Here is a 23,880-nt window from a genome sequence, read left to right on the forward strand (position 1 = left end):
TCCCAACCGTGAAGCTCGGGGGTGGCAGCATCATGATGTGGGGGTGCTTTGCTGCAGGAGGGACTGGTGGACTTCACAAAATAGATGGCATCATGAGGATGGAAATGTATGTGGATATATTCAAGACATCAATCAGGAAGTTAATGCTTGGTAGCAAATGGGTCTTCCAAATGGACAATGACCCCAAGCATACTTCCAAAGTTGTGGCAAAATGGCTTAAGGACAATAAAGTCAAGGTATTGGAGTGGCCATCACAAAGCCCTGACCTCAATCCTATAGAAAATGTGTAGGCAGAACTGAAAAAGTGTGCACGAGCAAGGAGGCCTACAAACCTGATTCAGTTACACTAGCTCTGTCAGGAGGAATGGGCCAAAATTCACCCAACTTTTTTTGTGGGAAGCTTGTGGAAGGCTACCTGAAACGTTTGACCCAAGTTAAACAATTTAAAGGCCATGATACCAAATACTAATTGAGTGTATGTAAACTTCTGACCAACTGGGAATGTGATGAAAGAAATAAAAGCTAAAATACAGTTTTTACAATCACTTTGTCACTAATTTCAGAACTTTGCGGTCATTTTTCAAAACTCAAAACGGTCATCACTTGTAACACAGGCTGTCCAATGTTCAACACATTGCATTGTGCATTCATATGTTTAATGAAACCTTGCACTTGCAGAATCGTTGGTTCAAATAACTAATTTATCATGAAATACTATAGGATTATTTATTTAGATCACCCACACACAACATATTGATAGTTTCACTGTGTAGTTGTTCGTACAATCATTAAATACTGTAGTACAAAATATGTTTCATTATATAAATACATCACTGTAAAAGGACTAGTAGAGAGAATACTACAGACACAGTGGACTAATTGAACAGAATATGAAATGTATTAAATCACAGGTTTCCTTGAATCAAAGCTAAAGTAATTAGCTACAAAAAAAGAAAAAAAACTACAGAAAAATGTCAACTGCAGTGTTCCTCCCCTGACATCACCTGACATTATCCCGCACAATGACATAGGTCATGCCATCAGCTCTACAGGCCTCATTAGGCTCATCTAGGAAGGTTACATACGAACAGCGAACACTATGTGGCTGCCTGAAACTCAATATATAGAGTATATTGAGTAGAGAGCTTTAGTTGTTTTTCAGCCTAACATTAGAACGGGCAAGATGAGTAATCTAAGCAACTTTGACCATGGTATGATTGTTGATGCCACACATGGTGATTCCAGCATCTCAGAAACAGCTGCCCTCCTGGGATTTTTACGCACTACAGTCTCTAGAGTTTACAGAGAATGGTGCGATAAACAAAACACATTCAGTGAGTGGCATTTCTGTGGGAGAAAAACACCTTGTTAATGAGAGAGGTCAGAGGAGAATGTCCAGACTCATTCAAGCCAACAGAAAGGCCACACATGCTCAAATAACAGCAGTTTAAAACAGTGGTGTGCAGAATGGCATCTCTTAATGTACAACACCATGAATAATTCAGGCTGTTGTGGAGGCAAAAGGGGGTCCTACCCAGTACTAGATAGGTGTACCTAATAAAGTGGCCGGTGAGAATACAGTAATGTCAAATCTGAAAACATGGTCTGAAAAAATGGTACATGGGACCATAGAAATGGTGTCTGATAAAGAATGATGATGAAATATTACAGCCATAGATAATGTAGTCCAATTGGTTCATATTCCACGGTAATTGGTGTCAATGGATCTCGTTATCCAGAAACTTTCATGATCTAAACATGGGATATTGTTTGTCAGTTTCCATAAAACTATGCATTAAGACTAAAGCAACAGTTACTTATCATTCTGAGCAGTTGTATCAATTGATAGTTAGATCATTGTAATGAAATGAATAGACAGTCATTTCAGATGTAATGTGTGATTTGCTTTTTGAAATGGTAATACTTTGATGTCAAGTTGTGTCATTTTGAACAGGTGATTTTAATTCAATGAACAAATGATCTTAGCTTTATGTGTATTGTATCCAGGAAATTGGAAAAAGTGTTAGAGTTTTGAAAAATTTGCATTTTGATCATTGGTTGTCAGTTTTTGTGTCTAGAGTCTAAATTAGTGCCAAAGTGATTGTAAAAAACTGTAAATCATTCTCTCTACTATTATTCTGACATTTCACATCCTTAAAATAAAGTGGTGATCCTAACTGACCTTAAACAGGGAATTCTTACTAGGATTAAATGTCAGGAATTGTGAAAAACTGAGTTTAAATGTACTTGCCTAAGGTGTATGTAAACTTCCGACTTCAACTGTACATCATGTGGCACTCAGGACCCAGTCACCAATGAAAGTTTCAATTTATTACAAGTCATTATAAAACGGGTTGTTTGGATTCTGTTTGTGTTTGTTTGTGTGTGTGTGTGTGTGTGTGTGTGTGTGTGTGTGTGTGTGTGTGTGTGTGCGTGTGCACGCGTGCGTGCGGCTGAGGGTATTGTGCTGGTGTGTTTGTGACAGAGCAGAATTGAGGGCACTTGAGGGATTCTGTTTCTAACTACAAGCAGAAGTTCTCTCTCTCCCTCTCTTTTTCTTTCTCCCCCTCCCTCCCTCTCTTACTCTGTCACTCGTCTTTTTCTTTCATTCACTCATTTTCCCTTCCATTGCCTTTTTTTGTAATGCATGTCCATCCCTCCTTTCTCTTATTTTCCCCACTTCTCTCCCATTTTCCTCCCTTGTCTCCCTTCCCTCCCCCTCCCTCTCCCCTCCCTCTCAGGGCTTCTGACATAAAAACACACTTCAGTGAGTGGGGCATTTTCCATGATGAAACATTAATGATGTACACAGTTATTTATTCCAAGAAAGAAAGAAAGAAAGATAATCCATACTACATACATCATGTGGCAATCAGGACCCAGTCACTAATGAACGTTTTCATTTATTACAGAGCATTACGAAACGGGTTGTTTGGATTCTGTTTGTGTTTGTGTGTGTGTGTGTGTGTGTGTGTGTGTGTGTGTGTGTGTGTGTGTGTGTGCATGCATGATGTGTGTGTGTGTGTGCGGCTGAGGGGAATAGTGCTGGGCTGTGTGTGGGAGAGGGTGTGTGGGAGAGGGTGTGTGGGGACTCTGGTGTGTTTGTGACAGAGCAGAATTGAGGGCACTTGAGGGAATCTGTTTCTAACTACAAGCAGCAGGTCTCTCTCTCCCTCTCTCTTTCTTTCTCCCCCCTCTCTCTTTCTTTCTCCCCCTCCCTCCCTCTCTTACTCTGTCACTCCCATCTTTTTCTTCCATTCACACGTTTTCTCTTCCATTGCCTTTGTTTATACTGCATGTCCATTTACTCTTATTTCCCCTCTTCTCTTCCTTTTTCCTCCCGTCTTCCTTCCCTTCTCCTCCCGTCTTCCTTCCCTTCTCCTCCCTCTCCCCTCCTTCTCAGGGCTTCTGACAAAAGAAATAATTACATCAGAGATTGGGGCATTTTCCCTGGTGAAACATTAATGATGTACACAGTTATTTATTCCAAGAAAGAAAGACAGATAATCCATACTACATACATCATGTGGCAATCAGGACCCAGTCACTAATGAACGTTTCAATTTATTACAAAGCATTATAAAATGGGATGTTTGGAATCTGGATGATGATTGGTTGAAAGCAGGGAGTTACAGCACCACAATCCCCGCATTTCACAGGTAATGCCTGTTTTAACAGTTCCATTAGATTTATCAATGCGCATCCACTGTCCCACAGCCCAGCCAATCAATTTATAAAATTCATTCATTATATATATTATAATGGATATAAAAGACAGGTAACGGTTGCAAAGAGCAACATTAAAATTAAAATAATGAGACTATATACAGGGTACCAGTACCGATGTACGGGGGTACAGGTTAATCAAGGTTATTTAGGTAATATGTACATGCGGGTAAGGGTAAAGTGACTATGCCGGGATAATAAACAGATTAGCTGTTTGATTAGATGTTCAGCAGTCTCATGGCTTGGGGGTAAAAACTATTAAGAAGCCTTTTGGACCTAGACAATTTTCTCCAGTACTGCTTGCTGTGCTGTAGCAGAGATAACAGTCAATGAATAGGGTGGCTGGAGTCTTTGGTAATTTCTAGGGCCTTCCTCTGACACTGCCTGGTATAGAGGTCCTGGATGGCAGCATTACCCTCTGTAGCGAAATTGCAGGGCGCCAAATTCAAAACAACAGAAATCCCATAATTAAAATTCCTCAAACATACAAGTATTTTACACCATTTTAAAGATATGAGGACACATGCCAAGTCTTTTCAGTCTCCTGAGGGGAAATAGGTGTGGTTGTCTGGGTGTGATTGGACCATGATAGTTTGTTGGTGATGTGGACACCAAGGAACTTGAAGCTCTCAATATAATCCACTACAGCCTCGTCAATGAGAATGGGGGTGTGCTCGGCCCTCCTTTTCCTTTAGTCCACAATCTTCTCCTTTGCCTTGATCACGTTGAGGGAGAGGTTGTTGTTCTGGCACCTGTTAAGGCTGTGTAAGGCAGGCAAAGTCAGGTGCAGGAGAGCAGAGTAGAGTAAAGAGGCACACTTTTATTCTGGTCAAAAAATAGGCACAACATGACATCTAAGTGCCCATAAAACACGGAACAAGAATACAAAAGTATAACGCGTGAACATAGACCATTAACAAGTAAACAATTACACACAAAGACATGGAAGGGAACAGAGGACTGAATACATGCAGTGTGATTATGGAATGAAAACCAGGTGTGTATGAAACAAGACAAAACAAAAGTATGAGAAGTATGAGAAAAAGTATGAGAAATGGAGCGGAGATGGCTAGAAAGTTGGTGACGCCGATCGCCGAACACCGCCCGAACAAGGAGAGGAGCCGACTTCGGTGGAAATCGTGACAGCACCACACTGTCAGGTCTCTGACCTCCTCCCTATAGGCTATCTCATCGTTGTCGGTGATCAGGCCTATCACCGTTGTGTCGTCAGCAAACTTAATGATGGTATTGGAGTCGTGCTTGGCCACGCAGTCATGAACATGACTGCGTGTCATGAACAGAGAACAAAGCAGGAACAAGCATGCACCCCTGAGGGGCCCCCGTGTTAAGGATCAGCGTGGCAGATGTGATGCTACCTACCCTTACCACCTGGGGGCGGCCGGTCAGAAAGTCCAGGATCCAGTTGCAGAGGCAGGTGTTAAGTTCCAGGATCCTTAGCTTAGTGAGGAGCTTTGAGGACACTATGGTGTTGAACGCTGAGCTGTAGTCAATGAACAGCATTCTCACGTAGGTGTTCCTTTTGTCCAGGTGGGAAAGAGCAGTGTGGAGTGCAATAGAGAATAAATCATCTGTAGATCTGTTGGGGCGCTATGCAAATTTGGGTGGGTCTAGGGTTCCTGGGATAATGATGTTGATATGAGCCTTGACCAGCCTTTCAAAGCACTACATGGCTACAGACGTGAGTGCTACAGATCGGTAGTCATGGTTGAAAACAGGTTGAAGACAGGTTGAAAATGTCAGCAAAGACACTTGGTAGTTGGTCAGGGCCAGTGGTGTAAAGTACTTAAGTAAAAATACTTTAATGTACTACTTAATTAGTGTAATGGGGTATCTGTACTTTGCTATTCATATTTTGGACAACTTTTACTATTACTTCACTACATGCCTAAAGAAAATATTATATTTTTACTCAATACATTTTCCCTGACAACCCAAAGTATGTAAATTGTTACATTTATGAAGAGAACAAGTGGTCGTCCAAACTGTCTATGACCTGTTGGACTCACTAATCACAAAATGCATCTTTTGTAAGTAATGTCTGAGTGTTAAAGTGTGTCCCTGGATATCCATACATTTTAAATACACAGATTTTGAAATTATTTATATTTATACTTTTACTTTTGATTATAAAGTATATTTACAACCAAATAATTTTTGACTTTTTTGGAAGCAGTATTTTACTAGGTGACTTTCACTTTTCCTTAAATAAAATAAAAAATCCTCCGCAATCTGAACGCAATAATGACAAAACAAAAACTGTCTTTCAGAATAGTCTGCACACTTATAAAACATTAATACAATAAGTACCTTATTTACATAAGTATTCAGACCCTTTGCAATGAGACTCGAAATTGAGCTCAGGTGCATCCTGTTTCCATTGGTCATTCTACAACTTAATTGGAGTCCACCTGTGGTAAATTACATTGATTAGACATGATTTGGAAAGGCACACACCAGGTACCAAAACATTTCTGCAGCATTCAAGGTCCCTAAGAACACAGTGGCCTCCATCATTCTTTATTTATTTTTTTTGTACTGTGACCCCTTTTTCTCCCCAGTTTCGTGATCTCTAATTGGTAGTTACAGTCTTGTCCCTACTCTGCATTTTCCCTACACGACCCTGCCAAGCCGCACTGCTTCTTGACACACTCCTCGCGTAACCCGGAAGCCAGCCGCACCAATGTGTCGGAGGAAACACCGGCCAGCTGGCGACCGAAGTCAGCTTGCAGGCCTCCATCATTCTTAAATGTAAGAAGTTTGGAACCAACAAGACTCTTCCTAGAGCTGGCTGCCGGGCCAAACTTAGCAACCAGGGGAGAAGGGCCTTGGTCAGGGAAGTGACCAAGAACCAATGGTCACTCTGACAGAGCTCTAGAGTTCCTCTGGGGAGATGGGAGAACCTTCCAGAAGGACAACCATCTATGCAGCACTCCACCAATCAGGCCTTTATGGTAGAGTGGCCAGACGCAAGCCACTACTCAGTAAAAGGCACATGACAGCACGCTTGGAGTTTAAATGTCAAATTTCGAAGAGGTTCCAAACTTCAAATTTCAGGTTTAGTCATTAACTCCATATTTTTAAGGTTAGGGATAAGTTCAGACATTAACTCCAAATTCGTAAGGTTAAGGTGAGGGTTAAGGCTTGGTATAGGCTTAAAACAAAAATAACTTTCTATTGCTGGATTCAAACTTGCAACCTTTGGAATCAGATGCTTAACAACATCCTAGCAAAACCGAAACCTACTTGAAGGTTACAGCGAACACTGTTGCCCCTAGTAGAGTTTTCACATCTTCTCCGACAGCATCATACAGGATGGATGTCAAATACTGACTTTTGTCATGGGTGACCTTGCTGGTACATAAACCCAGGTTTTCTAATGCTATGTATTTGACCAAATCAAATCAAATCAAATTTTATTTGTCACATACACATGGTTAGCAGATGTTAATGCGAGTGTAGCGAAATGCTTGTGCGTCTAGTTCCGACAATGCAGTAATAACCAACAAGTAATCTAACCTAACAATTTCACAACAACTACCTTATACACACAAGTGTAAAGGGATGAAGAATATGTACATAAAGATATATGAATGAGTGATGGTACAGAACGGCATAGGCAAGATGTAGTAGATGGTATCGAGTACAGTATATACATATGAGATGAGTAATGTTGGGTATGTAAACATATAAAAGTGGCATTGTTTAAAGTGGCTAGTTATACATGTATTACATCAAGATGGCAAGATGCAGTAGATGGTATAAAGTACAATACATACATATGAGATGGGTAATGTAGGGTATGTAAACAATTTATTAAGTGGCATTGTTGAAAGTGGCTAGTGATTAAATTTTTTACATCAATTTTTCCAATATTAAAGTGGCTGGAGTTGAGTCAGTATATTGGCAGCAGCCACTCAATGTTACTGGTGGCTGTTTAACAGTCTGATGGCCTTGAGATAGAAGCTGTTTTTCAGTTTCTCGGTCCCAGCTTTAATGCACCTGTACTGACCTCGCCTTCTGGATGATAAAGGTGTTGTCAGTACAGTTGCATCAAAGCGATATTGGCACATCCCAGAAGAAGCAGTCCTCCATAGGAATTAATAGAATTCTACAGTATTTCAATTTAATGTTTCAAGGACAAAATTACAGTCACATTAGAACACTTTAATAAATTATTCTTTAAAGAAAATGTGGGGAAGTGCCAAGATGGAGGTGCGGTGGCTTCAAAAGTGCACCCCTGCTTAGCCAGCTAGTGTATATATAAATAATTAGTCATAACATGAGAATAAAACCCTTTCCTGCTGTCAAATGACCAAAGCACCCTCTAGTTACCTCAAAGTGGAATGTTCTAAATATTTTTCATAATTTCATAATGAATAAACATTTCAACTCTATGTCTGAAATGGTACAGGTGTCTTCTTTTTTTAAAGCCTGTACCATGTGTGAGAGGTGTATACTTTCGTTTCAAAGTAGTTTTGTTTAAGACTACCAAGCAACACTCTGTGTGACCCTGATTTTTCCCACTGCAGTAATATTAACGACCAGCCTGTTTGGTTAGCAACTTAAGAAGCTCAGAAATAACAAATCATTTTTGCCCGGACTCTATTGTCTGGTGGAAGGATGAAATAAAACAAATGTACTCGGTAAAATAACGTCTTTAAGTAAAACATGTCGATAATCTTTTTTAAATATGTTGGCAACCATTTTATAAACGCAATAAGCTCCTCGAACCTGTGAATTATCATTTTATAAAATAAATAAGGCCCAAGATCCTGGGAATTACCATTGGCTTTGCCTCGGATCTAAGAACAGCCCTTGGTCGGGAGTTATCACATGACAATCCCTGGGTTCTCATGTCTTATTACTGTACTTAAATATACATTTAGCTAACAACCAACTGCCCACTAACAGGCTGACCACACCACTCACGTTACTCGTGCGAACGTTGCAAAATAAATGTACACATACATGTTATTCAATCATTGCATCCACACCGCTCATGCGCGTCAACGAGCAACTACGTAGCCAGGCGCTAAAGTAGAACTTGGATCTATTTTTGATGTGTGATACGCTGCAAGTCCCGCCTCTCCCATCTCATCATTGGTTTTTAGGAGCATATACCCACGTGGGTGATTGAAAGATGAACTGAGGTCCATACTCCAGTCCAGGTGGTGGTGGTAATGCACCTTGAAGTTGGTTGCCAACCGCCATATAAAGTCCAAAAAACAAGAAGAAGCCTGAAGGAGGAGACATTACTAGAAACAATCTCGGTTTATCCTTTTATCTGTGGATTAATTGTTGGAGAAGAGGACCTTAAAATAACAACCCAATGTTTATATCCCAGGAAAATGAGCTAGCAACAGCACGATAGCTAGCTAAATTGCCATAAATATTCAATGCTTTTCGACCTGTTCCCAAATTAATATAGTTGGTTCAGAGTTCGTTTTGATCATTCAACCTGCGTGTCCTGATCTCGTCTGGTGTGGGTGGACAAAATCAACATGCGCACGATGGCACACGTGCACGCACTGTGTAGTCATTATGTAAGGTGTTGATTTATCATAAAACCCTTTGAAACCTTCCACCAGCTAATGTTTCCATTTATCACACATAGTAATACATCTACTATCAATCCCACATTGGGCTGCAGATTAGTTTTAGAGGCCTCGGTTTCAGATTGGTTGTACTGTATATTGGTTGTAGGGAGGTCTCAGGGTGGTTGTAGATGATTGGTTGGTATAACACAGACAGCTGAAGACAAATTCAGTGTAATGTATGACTGTGGTGTGACCTGGACTACATCAACAGGACATTCCCATTAGTCTACTGAGCAATTTGAATACAGTGTTGACTTGACATGACAACGAATGAAAAAGGCAGGTAGGCGTTCATAGAATTAGGAATTAAAATACTAATAGGATCTCATTGCAGGTGTTATTGTTACAGGGTAGGAACCAAAGTGTTGGTCAGTGCTATATCTTTACCCCAACATAGAGTCTAGTGAGCTATATCTCTACCCCCACATAGAGTCTAGTGAGCTATATCTCTATCCCACATATAGAGTCTAGTGAGCTATATCTCTACCCCCACATAGAGTCTAGTGAGCTGTTTCTCTACCCCCACAAAGTCTAGTTAGCTATACCTCTACCCACACATACAGTTGAGTGAGCTACACCTCTACGCCACATAGAGTCTAGTAAGCTATATCTCTACCCCCACAGAGTCTAGTGAGTTGTATCTCTACCCCCACAAAGTCTAGTGAGCTATATCTCTAACCCCACAGTCTAGTGAGCTGTATCTCTACCCCACACATATAGTCTAGTAGGCTGTATCTCTACCCCCACATAGAGTCTAGTGAGCTATATCTCTACCCCCACATAGAGTCTAGTGAGCTGTATCTCTACCCCCACATAGAGTCTAGTGCGCTGTATCTCTATCCCACATATAGAGTCTAGTGAGCTATATCTCTACCCCCACATAGAGTCTAGTGAGCTGTTTCTCTACCCCCACAAAGTCTAGTTAGCTATACCTCTACCCACACATACAGTTGAGTGAGCTACACCTCTACGCCACATAGAGTCTAGTAAGCTATATCTCTACCCCCACAGAGTCTAGTGAGTTGTATCTCTACCCCCACAAAGTCTAGTGAGCTATATCTCTAACCCCACAGTCTAGTGAGCTGTATCTCTACCCCACACATATAGTCTAGTAGGCTGTATCTCTACCCCCACATAGAGTCTAGTGAGCTATATCTCTACCCCCACATAGAGTCTAGTGAGCTGTATCTCTACCCCCACATAGAGTCTACTGAGCTGTATCTCTACCCCCACATAGAGTCCAGTGAGCTATACCTCTACCCACACATAGAGTCTAGTGAGCTGTATCTCTACCCCCACATAGAGTCTAGTGAGCTGTAGCTCTACCCCACACATAGAGTCTAGTGAGCTGTATCTCTACATCATACATAGAGTCTAGTAAGCTGTATCTCTACCCCCACATAGAGTCCAGTGAGCTATACCTCTACCCACACTTAGAGTCTAGTGAGCTATATCTCTAACCCCACAGTCTAGTGACCTATATATCTACCCCACATATAGTCTTTTGAGCTATACCTCTACCCCCAAATAGAGTCTAGTAAGCTGTATCTCTACCCACACATAGAGTCTAGTGAGCTATATCTCTATCCCACACATGGAGTCTAGTAAGCTGTATCTCTACCCCCACATAGATTCCAGTGAGCTATACCTCTACCCACACATAGAGTCTAGTGAGCTATATCTCTAACCCCACAGTCTAGTGACCTATATATCTACCCCACATATAGTCTTTTGAGCTATACCTCTACCCCCAAATAGAGTCTAGTAAGCTGTATCTCTACCCACACATAGAGTCTAGTGAGCTATATCTCTACCCCACACATATAGTCTAGTAGGCTGTATCTCTACCCCCACATAGAGTCTAGTGAGCTATATCTCTACCCCCACATAGAGTCTAGTGAGCTGTATCTCTACCCCCACATAGAGTCTAGTGAGCTGTATCTCTACCCCCACATAGAGTCTAGTGAGCTGTATCTCTACCCCCACATAGAGTCCAGTGAGCTGTATCTCTACCCCCACATAGAGTCCAGTGAGCTATACCTCTACCCACACATAGAGTCTAGTGAGCTGTATCTCTACATCATACATAGAGTCTAGAAAGCTGTATCTCTACCCCCACATAGAGTCCAGTGAGCTATACCTCTACCCACACTTAGAGTCTAGTGAGCTATATCTCTAACCCCACAGTCTAGTGACCTATATATCTACCCCACATATAGTCTTTTGAGCTATACCTCTACCCCCAAATAGAGTCTAGTAAGCTGTATCTCTACCCACACATAGAGTCTAGTGAGCTATATCTCTATCCCACACATGGAGTCTAGTGAGCTATATCTCTACCCCACACATATAGTCTAGTGAGCTGTATCTCTACCCCACACATATAGTCTAGTGAGCTGTACCTCTACCCCACACATATAGTCTAGTAGGCTGTATCTCTACCCCCACATAGAGTGTAGTGAGCTATATCTCTACCCCCACACAGAGTCTAGTGAGCTGTATCTCTACCCTCACATAGAGTCTAGTGAGCTGTATCTCTACCCCCACATAGAGTCTAGTGAGCTGCATCTCTACCCCACACATAGAGTATAGTAGGCTGTATCTCTACCCCACACATAGAGTCTAGTGAGCTATATCTCTATCCCACACATAGAGTCTAGTGAGCTATATCTCTACCCCCACATAGATTCCAGTGAGCTGTATCTCTACCCACACATAGAGTCTAGTGAGCTATATCTCTAACCCCACAGTCTAGTGACCTATATATCTACCCCACATATAGTCTTTTGAGCTATACCTCTACCCCCAAATAGAGTCTAGTAAGCTGTATCTCTACCCACACATAGAGTATAGTGAGCTGTATCTCTACCCCCACATAGAGTCTAGTGAGCTGTATCTCTACCCCACACATAGAGTCTAGTGAGCTGTATCTCTACATCATACATAGAGTCTAGTAAGCTGTATCTCTACCCCCACATAGAGTCCAGTGAGCTATACCTCTACCCACACTTAGAGTCTAGTGAGCTATATCTCTAACCCCACAGTCTAGTGACCTATATATCTACCCCACATATAGTCTTTTGAGCTATACCTCTACCCCCAAATAGAGTCTAGTAAGCTGTATCTCTACCCACACATAGAGTCTAGTGAGCTATATCTCTATCCCACACATGGAGTCTAGTGAGCTATATCTCTACCCCACACATATAGTCTAGTGAGCTGTATAGCTACCCCACACATATAGTCTAGTGAGCTGTACCTCTACCCCACACATATAGTCTAGTAGGCTGTATCTCTACCCCCACATAGAGTGTAGTGAGCTATATCTCTACCCCCACACAGAGTCTAGTGAGCTGTATCTCTACCCCCACATAGAGTCTAGTGAGCTGTATCTCTACCCTCACATAGAGTCTAGTGAGCTGTATCTCTACCCCCACATAGAGTCTAGTGAGCTGTATCTCTACCCCACACATAGTCTAGTGAGCTGCATCTCTACCCCACACATAGAGTATAGTAGGCTGTATCTCTACCCCACACATAGAGTCTAGTGAGCTATATCTCTATCCCACACATAGAGTCTAGTGAGCTATATCTCTACCCCCACATAGATTCCAGTGAGCTGTATCTCTAACCCCACATAGTGTTATTACACACATGGCCACACTGAACATTACTAATGTCACCTCAGAGAACACTCACACATGTTGGCTGTCACTATTTCAGGAAAAACACGATTTGACAAAAACATTTAAGGGAAAATAGTTTTGCTCAGGAGTCCAACAATCTGGAGCCCTTCCTCCCATCTAACTTTTTTTTCTTCCCTCCTGATAGACGAGACCAATGTTTAATCATACTGGCTACGTTTTTCTAGGACTCAGGTAAACAGATATTCCATCCAGCTTTCCAGCCATAAGTGTGGAGGGAGTGTATCAATACTGCTTCTATCCAACCACATTGGTCTGTGGGGAGAGACAGAGACATAGATAGAGAGAGACAGTGAGGGAGACCAAGAGACAGAGGTGGAAAAATACAACGAAAGGATGCAGGGACTGAGGCGCCCAGAATTACAGAGTATTACAGACACTCATCTCAACAGTTCCTTGGAGACTACTTCATTACTGGCTCTCCCTCACACTCTCTCCCTGTTCCCCTCTCTAACACATACCCTCCTTGCCCCTCCCTCTCTCTCTTCCTCCCTCCACCTGACTGTCGCTAATTCACAAGTTTCACAATACATTTCCCATTATTATGCATCATTATTTTCCCTTCTCCCTTGCCCTCGATCTCTCACGCGTGTGTGTGTGTGTGTTAGAGATGATGTGTTAGAGAGGTTTAGGTTTGAGAGAAACAATTTTGGCACCAGGTAATGGTGAAAGTAAAGGTGACAGTATCATATCAAAAGGCGGTTTACTTTCAGTAAACCTTTGGGTTACTTTCCCCTTAAAAGGCATTAGAAGATGACAAAAAGATCCCATCAAATGCATTTTGGTGTATCATCATAGTGGTCTCTGACGTGTGGTCAGACTCGCTCAGGTGGAACAAACATAAACTTTTTTCAATGCTGAAATGAATGTAATTGAGAAAGGAGTCATAATGTATTTTTTCCACAAACATCCTTTATTTCAACGTAATCCAAGAAGTAATCATCTAGTTTTTCAAAGTATTTGTAATCTGATTAAAATATGTTTGCTGGTAAAGTAACTGATTACAGTTACCATTTTTTTGTAATCAGTTTACATGTAATCGATCACTCCCAACCCTGGCATTCAAAATAACACCCCTCAGATAAAAATGTGGCAAATATTTCATTGCATAATACTGGGCTGTTAGTTGACAATGACCTAATGGTTGCTGTAGTGGTTTGAAGTTCTTCACCAGAGCCTACAGGAAAACAGACATCCAGACAGTCATTATTGTCTATTTTTACTCCAGTGTTATATTCATATTCCCCACAGTTCTCCATTGTGAGTTATATAGTCTTGCTCTGTTTGGCTAACCTGTTCAAGCACCCAGGCATTACACAGCAAAAACACTGGGCTGGCTATTGAGACAATAATTACAATGACCTCATGGTTGTTGTGGTTTGCAGTAATTAACCAGTGTCTACACTGAGACTGGCTGGTCGTAATAGTGAATGGAGAATAGTCTCTGTTTTCCACTGTGAGTTGGCTCTGTGATCTAGTTCTGCTTGACTGGCCCAGTCAAGGTCAGTTCCCCCAGCCAGACCATTTGGTCGTTGGCTCTCCAGCATAGGCACTGCCGAGTGGCCACACAGTCTAAGCATGGTTGGCAGTGCTGAATCATAGAAAACATTTTGTTGCATGCAAGCTAGTGTGGGGAAGAGGGTGCGAGGGAGAATGTGTGATGGGCAAGAGAGAACACAATCAACAGAGAGATATGAAATCTGAGCCAAAGCACTCTCTCTCTCTCTCTCTCTCTCTCTCTCTCTCTCTCTCTCTCTCTCTCTCTCTCTCTCTCTCTCTCTCTCTCTCTCTCTCTCTCTATCTATCTATCTATCTAGACTCACTGAGCACAGACGTCAATTCAACATCTTTTCCACATTGGTTCAATGTAATTTAATTGAAGTGATGTGGAAACAACATTGATTCAACCAGTGTGTACCCAATGGGGACCCTGCTTCATGTCTCCATGTGGGGATGGGATGTTTCCTCCCTGACATGGTGAATATACTGAGGAGACACATCACGAAGTCTGCTATAAGATGCTATTAGATGATGTGTATGCTAAGACTTCACTGCCTCCCTTATTCACTTTATTTATCTTTAGTCTAATGTATTTATTTCCCTGGGTATATCAGATACCGTATGAATGTCTGCGGTCTTTTATTGTAAATGCTCTCTCTCCCTCTGTTCTCTTTCCAGAGATGTTGGAGTCCAATAACTTGGTGACATTTGAGGGCCTGGCCAATAGCTCAGCTTACCACACGTTCCTATTGGATGAGGAGAAGGGTCGTCTGGTGGTGGGAGCCAAGGACCACATATTCTCCTTCAACCTGCTCAACATCAGCAGAGACCTGGCACAGGTACTGTACGCCTTATAATACATCATAACCTGGTCAATTCAGCAGTCATTTGGCACAGGTACTATGCTGAACATATAATACAGATATAACCTATTTATGATGCATTATAACCTAGTTCACATCAGCAGATCCCTGGCACAGGTACTGCACACCTTATAATACATTAATAACTATCTATGATACATTACAACCAAGTCAACATCAGCAGAGTCCTTGCAACGGTAACTGTTACATTTGGTCAATATCAACACACTTTTAAATACAATACATTATGAACAAATATGAAAATGCTCTGGAGAATAGCGTCTGCTAAATTACTAAAATGTTAAATGGCGCTGACGGACAGGGCTGCCGTGTTTCTAGCTCTTAGGAAACTTTGCAGTATTTTTTATGTGTTATTTCTTACATTATTAGCCCAGGAAATGTTTTGTGTTATGACGTACAGCCAGGAAGAACTTTTGGAAATTCGAGAGGCGGTAACTCACCAGCATTATGACCAGGAATTTGACTTTCCTGAATCGGAACCTTTGTTCGTACCCTTCAGGGCAATTGAACTGATTCCAGAGTCTGTTCCAAAACACCGCAGGTGGAAAAAAGGTACTGGGAGAGGACTTTTAGTCCGATTCAGGAGGTGCGCACACCACCCACCGCTTCCGATGATGTTTCTCGCTATTGTTCAGTCTCTGGATAACAAAGTTCACGAGCTCAGGGCGAGGATTTCCTTCCATAGAGACATCAGGGATTGTAACATACTCTGTTTCTCGGAAGCATGGCTCTCGCAGGATATACTGTCTGAGTCCGTTCAGCCAGTTGGGTTCTCAGTTCATTGCGCATACAGGAATAAATATCTCTCTGGGAAGAAGAAGGGTGGTGGTGTATTTTTTATGATTACTACTTATGGTGTGATTGTGATAACATACAGGAACTCAAGTCCTTTTGCTCACCTGACCTAGAACACCTCACAATCAAATGTCGACTGTATTACCTCTCAAGAGAATTTTCTTCGGTTATAGTCACAGCCGTGTATATTCCCCCTCAAGCCGATACCACGACGGCCCTCAAAGAACTTCACAAAACGTTATGCAAACTGGAAACCACATATCCTGAGGCTGCCTTTATTGTAGCTGTGGATTTTAACAAAGCAAATTTGAGGAAAACGTTACAGAAGTTCTACCAACACATTGACTGTAGTACTCTCGCTGCTAAAACACTCGACCACTGCTACTCCGGGATGCCTACCTCATTCCTATAGGCAGAATCTCAAACAGGAAGTATCTGTGCTAAGGTCTATTCAACGCTGGTCTGACCAATCGGAATCCATGCTTCAAGATTGTTTTGATCACATGGACTGCGATATGTTCCGGGTAGCCTCCGAGATACATACACTGATACGGTGACTGAGTTTATCAGGAAGTGTATAGGAGATATTGTACCCACTGTGAATACTAAAACCTACCCTAACCAGAAACCATGGGTAGATGGTAGCATGCGAACCATTGCATTTAACCATGGCAAGGTGACTGGGAATATGGCTGAATACAAACCGTGTAGTTATTCCCTCCATAAGGCAAACGTCAGTATAGAGACAAAGTGGAGTCGCAATTCAACGGCTCAGACACGAGACATATGTGACAGGGTCACTGGTGTTCCTATACCCAAGAAGGCAAAGATAACTGAACTAAATAACTATCGCCCCACAGCACTTACTTCTGTCATCATGAAGTGCTTTGAGAGACTAGTCAAGGATTATATCACCTCTACCTTACCTGACACCCTAGACCCACTTCAATTTGCTTACCTCCCCAATAGATCCTCAGACGATGCAATCACCATCGCACTGCACACTGCCCTATCCCATCTGGACAAGAGGAATACCTATGTAAGAATGCTGTTCATTGACTATAGCTCAGCATTCAACACTATAGTACCCTCCAAGCTCACCATTAAGCTCGAGGCCCTGGGTCTGAACCCCGCCCTGTGCAACTGGGTCCTGAACTTCCTGACAGGCTGCCCCCAGGTGGTGAAGGTAGGAAACAATACCGCCACTTCGCTGATCCTCAACACTGGTGCCCCATAAGGATGCATGTTCAGCCCTCTCCTTGTACTCCCTGTTCACCCATGACTGCGTGGCCACGCAGGCCTCCAACTCAATCATCAAGTTTGCAGACGACACAACAGTAGTATGCCTGACTACCAACAATGACAAGACAGCCTACAGGGAGGAAGTGAGGGCCCTGGGAGTGTGGTGCCAGGAAAATAACCTCCCAACCAATGTCAACAAACCTAAGGAGCTGATTGTGGACTTCAGGAAACAGCAGAGAGAGCGCCCCCCTATCCACATCGATGGGACCGCAGTGGAGAAGGTGGAAAGCTTCAAGTTCCTCGGCGTACACATCACTGACAAACCAAAATAGTCCACCACCACAGACAATGTGATGTAGAAGGCGCAACAGAGCCTCAGCAGGCTGAATAAATGTGGCTTGTTACCTAAAACCCTCACAAACCTTTACAGATGCACAATAGAGAGCTTTCTGTCGGGCTGTATAGCAGCCTAGTATGGCAACTGCACCGCCGGTGGCACCCGATGTCACAGGAAGATCATAAACAACCACCCAAGCCACTGACTGTTCACCCTGCTATCATCCGGACAGCGAGATCAGTACAGGTACATCAAAGCTGGGACTGAAAAACAGTTTCCATCTCAAATCAAATCGAATCAAAATTATTTGTCACATACACATGGTTAGCAGATGTTAATGCGAGTGTAGCGAAATGCTTGTGCTTCTAGTTCCGACAATGCAGTAATAACAAATGAGTAATCTAACCTAACAATTCCAGAACTTCTACCTTATACACACAAGTGTAAAGGGATAAAGAATATGTACATAAAGATATATGAATGAGTGATGGTACAGAATGGCATAGGCAAAATGCAGTAGATGGTATCGAGTACAGTATATACATATGAGATGAGTAATGTAGGGTATGTAAACAAAGTGGCATAGTTTAAAGTGGCTAGTGATACATGTATTACATAAAGATAAAGATGCAGTAGACGATATAGAGTACAGTATATACATATACATATGAGATGAGTAATGTAGGGTATGTAAATATTATATTAAGTAGCATTGTTTAAAGTGGCTAGTGACATATTTTACATCAATTTCCATCAATTCCCATCATTAAAGTGGCTGGAGTTGAGTCAGTGTGTTGGCAGCAGCCACTCAATGTTAGTGGTGGCTGTTTAACAGTCAGATGACCTTGAGATAGAAGCTGTTTTTCAGTCTCTCGGTCCCTGCTTCATTGCACCTGTACTGACCTCGCCTTCTGGATGATAGTGGGGTGAACAGGCAGTGGCTCGGGTGGTTGTTGTCCTTGATGATCTTTATGGCCTTCCTGTGACATCGGGGGGTGTAGGTGTCCTGGAGGGCAGGTAGTTTGCACCCGGTGATGCGTTGTGCAGACCTCACTACCCTCTGGAGAGCCTTACGGATGTGGGCGGAGCAGTTGCCGTACCAGGCGGTGATTCAACCCGACAGGATGCTCTCGATTGTGCATCTGTCGAAGTTTGTGAGTGCTTTTGGTGACAAGCCGAATGTCTTCAGCCTCCTGAGGTTGAAGAGGCGCTTCTGCGCCTTCTTCATGATGCTGTCTGTGTGGGTGGACCAATTCAGTTTGTCCGTGATGTGTACGCCGAGGAACTTAAAACTTACTACCCTTTCCACTACTGTCCCATCGATGTGGATAGGGGGGTGCTCCCTCTGCTGTTTCCTGAAGTCCACAATCATCCCCTTTGTTTTGTTGACGTTGAGTGTGAGGTTATTTTCCTGACACCACACTCCGAGGGCCCTCACCTCCTCCCTGTAGGCCGTCTCGTCGTTGTTGGTAAACAAAGCCTACCACTGTAGTGTCGTCCGCAAAGTTGATGATTGAGTTGGAGGCGTGCATGGCCACGCAGTTGTGGGTAAACAGGGAGTACAGGAGAAGGCTCAGAACGCATCCTTGTGGGGCCCCAGTGTTGAGGATCAGCGGGGTGGAGATGTTGTTACCTACCCTCACCACCTGGGGGCGGCCCGTCAGGAAGTCCAGTACCCAGTTGCACAGGGCTGGGTCGAGACCCAGGGTCTCGAGCTTGATGACGAGTTTGGAGGGTACTATGGTGTTAAATGCTGAGCTGTAGTCGATGAACAGCATTCCCACATAGGTATTCCTCTTGTCCAGATGGGTTAGGGCAGTGTGCAGTGTGGTTGAGATTGCATCGTCTGTGGACCTATTTGGGCGGTAAGCAAATTGGAGTGGGTCTAGGGTGTCAGGTAGGGTGGAGGTGATATGGTCCTTGACTAGTCTCCCAAAGCATTTCATGATGACGGAAGTGAGTGCTACGGGGCGGTAGACGTTTAGCTCAGTTACCTTAACTTTCTTGGGAACAGGGACAATGGTGGCCCTCTTGAAGCATATGGGAACAGCAGACTGGGATAAGGATTGACTGAATATGTCCGTAAACACACCAGCAAGCTGGTCTGCGCATGCTCTGAGGACGCGGCTGGGGATGCCGTCTGGGCCTGCAGCATTGCGAGGGTTAACATGTTTAAATGTTTTACTCACTTCGGCTGCAGTGAAGGAGAGTCCGCATGTTTTGGTTGCGGGCCGTGTCAGTGGCATTATATTGTCCTCAAAGCGGCAAAAAAGTTAGTTAGTCTGCCTGGGAGCAAGACCTCCTGGTCCAAGACGGGGCTGGTTTTCTATTTGTAATCCGTGATTGACTGTAGACCCTGCCACATACCTCTTGTGTCTGAGCCGTTGAATTGTGACTCTACTTTGTCTCTATACTGACGCTTAGCTTGTTTGATTGCCTTGCAGAGGGAATAGCTACACTGTTTGTATTCGTCATGTTTCTGGTCACCTTTCCCTGGTTAGAAGCAGTGGTTCGCGCTTTCAGTTTCACGCGAATGCTGCCATCAATCCACGGTTGCTGGTTTGGGAATGTTTTAATCGTTGAAGTGTGGAATCAGATTGGTCAGACCAGCGTTGAACAAACCTGAGCCCGGGAGCTTCTTGTTTTAGTTTCAGTCTGTAGGCAGGGAGCAACAAAATGGAGTCGTGGTCAGCTTTTCCCGAAAGGAGGGCGAGGGAGGGCCTTATATGCGTCGCGGAAGTTAGAATAGCAATGATCCAAGGTTTTACCAGCCCTGGATGCGCAATCGACATGCTGATACAATTTAGGGAGTCTTGTTTTCAGATTAGCCTTGTTAAAATCCCCAGCAAAAAATGAATGCAGCCTCAGGATATGTGGTTTCCAGTTTGCAAAGAGTCAAATAAAGTTAGTTCAGGGCCATCGATGTGTCTGCTTGGGGGGGAATATATACGACAGTGATTATAATCGAAGAGAATTCCCCTGGTAAATAATGCGGTTGACATTTGATTGTGAGGAATTCTAAATCAGGTGAACAGAAGGACTTGAGTTCCTGTATGTTGTTGTGATCACACCACGTCTCGTTAATCATAAGGCATACGCCCCCGCCCCTCTTCTTACCAGAAAGATGTAAGAAGAGGGGCGGGGGTGTCTCTCAAGGCCATCAGACTGTTAAAAAGCCATCACTAACACATTAGTGGCTGCTGCCCTATATACATTAACTTGAAATCACTGGCCACTTTAATAATGGAACGCTAGTCACTTTAATAATGTTTACATATTTTGCATTACTCATCTCATATGTATATACTGTATTCTATCCTATTCTACTGTATCTTAGTCTATGCCGCTCTGACATTGCTCGTCCAAATATTTATATATTCTGAATTCCATTCCTTTACTTTAGATTGTGTGTATTGTTAGATATTACTTGTTAGATATTGCTGCACTGTTGGAGCTAGAAACACAAGCATTTTGCTACTCCCGCAATAACATCTACTAAACACATGTATGTGACAAATACACTTTGATTTGTTGTCAAATGTAAACACTCTTATACATACAAGTCTGTTTGCAGTCTGTCTGTCTGCATATCTTCCCCAACCCCTGTCAGTCTAAGCCAGTCTCAGCCAGGTATCCAGGGACTCTCTTTCTATAGAGAAATGACTTATGAATAATTCAGACCTGAGCTGTCGCACAGGATCTCACGCTGCGCCAGGCATGTTAGCCGCTCCCTGCACACCTGGATGAATAATAGAGTAAACGGAAACAAAGTGGAGAACAAATCTCATTGTGACTCCTCTACCCCTACCACATACATATACACACGTGAACGTACATACTGTAGGTGCACGCAGACACACACACATATATCAACGCAATCTAAAAAATATGCCCCACCTCCGCAAAAAGTACATTTTTAGCGAAGCTGCTGGCAGAAGCACCTCAGCTAATGTAAGGAATGTTAGCTGACCAGATGCTTGGTGAAGATGTTAGGGTTGGAGACTGGTTAAAGTTAGTGTCTGATTTAATGTATCCATGTGTATTGTGTAGTGAAGTATCCTTATCTCTCTGTGTCTGTGTAGATCCCGTGGCCTGCATCCACCTCCAGAAGAGATGAGTGTAAATGGGCAGGGAAGGACCTCATGGTGAGTAGCTACCTCATCTTACACATCACACATCTCTCGCTCACATAGTAATGCCTTTTACACTATCTCTCCCTCCCGATGTATTGCCTTTTACACTGTCTCGCACTCACATAGTACTCACTCTCTCCCTCTTGGAGTACTGCCTTCTATACTGTCTCTTCCTCCCGAAGTACTGCCTTTACACTAGCTCTCCCTCCCGGAGTACTGCCTTTACACTAGGTCTCCCTTCGGGAGTACTGCCTTCTATACTGTCTCTCCCTCCCGAAGTATTGCCTTTACACTAGCTCTCCCTCCCGGAGTACTGCCTTTACACTAGCTCTCCCTCCCGGAGTACTGCCTTTACACTAGGTCTCCCTTCGGGAGTACTGCCTTTACACTAGCTCTCCCTCCCGGAGTACTGCCTTTTACATTACAGTGTTGGTATAGTCTGTGTGTTGTCACATGGACAGAAATCTCTGAATCTGATCATAATCCACTGGCCAAGTTAGAGACATCACATGACCATAGTCATATAGAGTCCAACCACAGAGAAGTTGACCTAGCCACTGGGATACAGGGTTAACAGTGGACAGCCAATGGACTTACAGTCACTACTTTCAACACAGGAGCAGTATCCTAACAACAGCTATGGCTTTGTCGAGACATGGGTATTTGTTAGTTGCAAATGCAGCACGGTTTCAGTCCACACAGTCAGATGGCATATCACAAGATCATTTATGTGTGTGTTTTCCTTAGTCTAAGAAGAGTCATGTCAATATCAGTGGCACTTCAATACTGTGAGTCTGGCGTGCATGAATAGCTTAGCCATGTACTGTATATTTGTCCTGTATATCTGTCTCAATACAAGCAGTACACTGTGTAAACACCCAAAGAGACACAGTTGCATCTCTCTCCTTCTGACTTTATTCTCAGATACAGCCTGGGGCCATGTGCTGCCTGCAATATAAGATCTTAGCTCCGCTGTATCTGCCTCACTGAGATCACAGGCACAGGGTCAGCTTCTGCTGAGTTTCTATAGGGCTGATTTTGAAGGGCCATCAGGTCTTTTGTGTGTATGTGCGTGTGTTTTCTGTAAACATTCTGGCAGAGATGAACGGGAAGCCCTGAAGGATGGTCTTTGTGTTTGAAGGGCATAGGAGACAAGGAGGAGAGGAAGAAAGACCACAGATGCTCTTTGATGAACTGCAACAAAGACACTTGTGAACATGCCATGGTGAAGACAGTGAAAGAGAGAAAGAGAGAGAGAAAATTGCTAATTTACTGTACATCTATGAAGAAGGGAGGGTGATACACAGGGCCAGGAAAAATAATGTTGTGCCAAAAAGTTAGATTACAGGTCTTTACGTCCAAGCTTCGCTAACTGTTACGAAACTTCCATCATACAAACTCTGTTGGTTCAGTGCATGGTTTGGCTAATGGGTTCACAATGTTAAACTTGATCTCACAAAAAACTTTAACACCATCCAAATCACACTAGCGTGAGAAACGTTAATGTTATCTGATCATCAACCAGGTAAACCACCCTGAAATGACAGACACCTCTTCAGATGACAACAAAGGCATATACAATCAACAGAGCTGCTTTCTGTTAGTGACCTACTAAAGGCAGATAAACTTAGTCATGCATTATTTGTGGTTCTTTTTTCTCTTTTTTTTCTCTTGTGATGACATTCATTTTCATATGAGGTCAGGCCTGCTGCCTGCTCAGGCAAGTGCTGACAAATCACGGGGGAAACTGTCTTCGCAGCATGGAGACACACACACACACACACACACACACACACACATACACACACACACACACACACACACACACACACACACACACTACACAGTAAGCTCAGACGAGGTTACAGTATGTGATACTCTTAACATTTAGTTGTTGTGGGACGTTTGCTTGTTGGTTGCAGTGCAGTTATGCATTGAAAG

General features: G+C 43.0%; 2 protein-coding genes across 2 annotated transcripts in view; one reads left to right on the plus strand and one right to left on the minus strand.

Moving 5' to 3' along the window:
- Positions 1-23,880, minus strand: part of LOC110496093 (metabotropic glutamate receptor 3) — a 918,426-nt gene that overhangs the window by 348,263 nt on the left and 546,283 nt on the right. The gene's annotated exons all lie outside the window — the stretch shown is intronic.
- Positions 1-23,880, plus strand: part of LOC110496116 (semaphorin-3ab) — a 64,670-nt gene that overhangs the window by 17,030 nt on the left and 23,760 nt on the right. Inside the window, exons 2-3 of the mRNA XM_021571821.3 lie at positions 15,227-15,387; positions 21,889-21,951. Coding sequence (XP_021427496.3) covers positions 15,227-15,387; positions 21,889-21,951 — 224 coding nt within the window. The remainder of the gene's footprint in view (positions 1-15,226; positions 15,388-21,888; positions 21,952-23,880) is intronic.

The sequence above is a fragment of the Oncorhynchus mykiss genome, chromosome 2 (genome assembly GCF_057628025.1).
Source record: "Oncorhynchus mykiss isolate SJ-2025 chromosome 2, ASM5762802v1, whole genome shotgun sequence".
Classification (NCBI taxonomy): domain Eukaryota; kingdom Metazoa; phylum Chordata; class Actinopteri; order Salmoniformes; family Salmonidae; genus Oncorhynchus; species Oncorhynchus mykiss.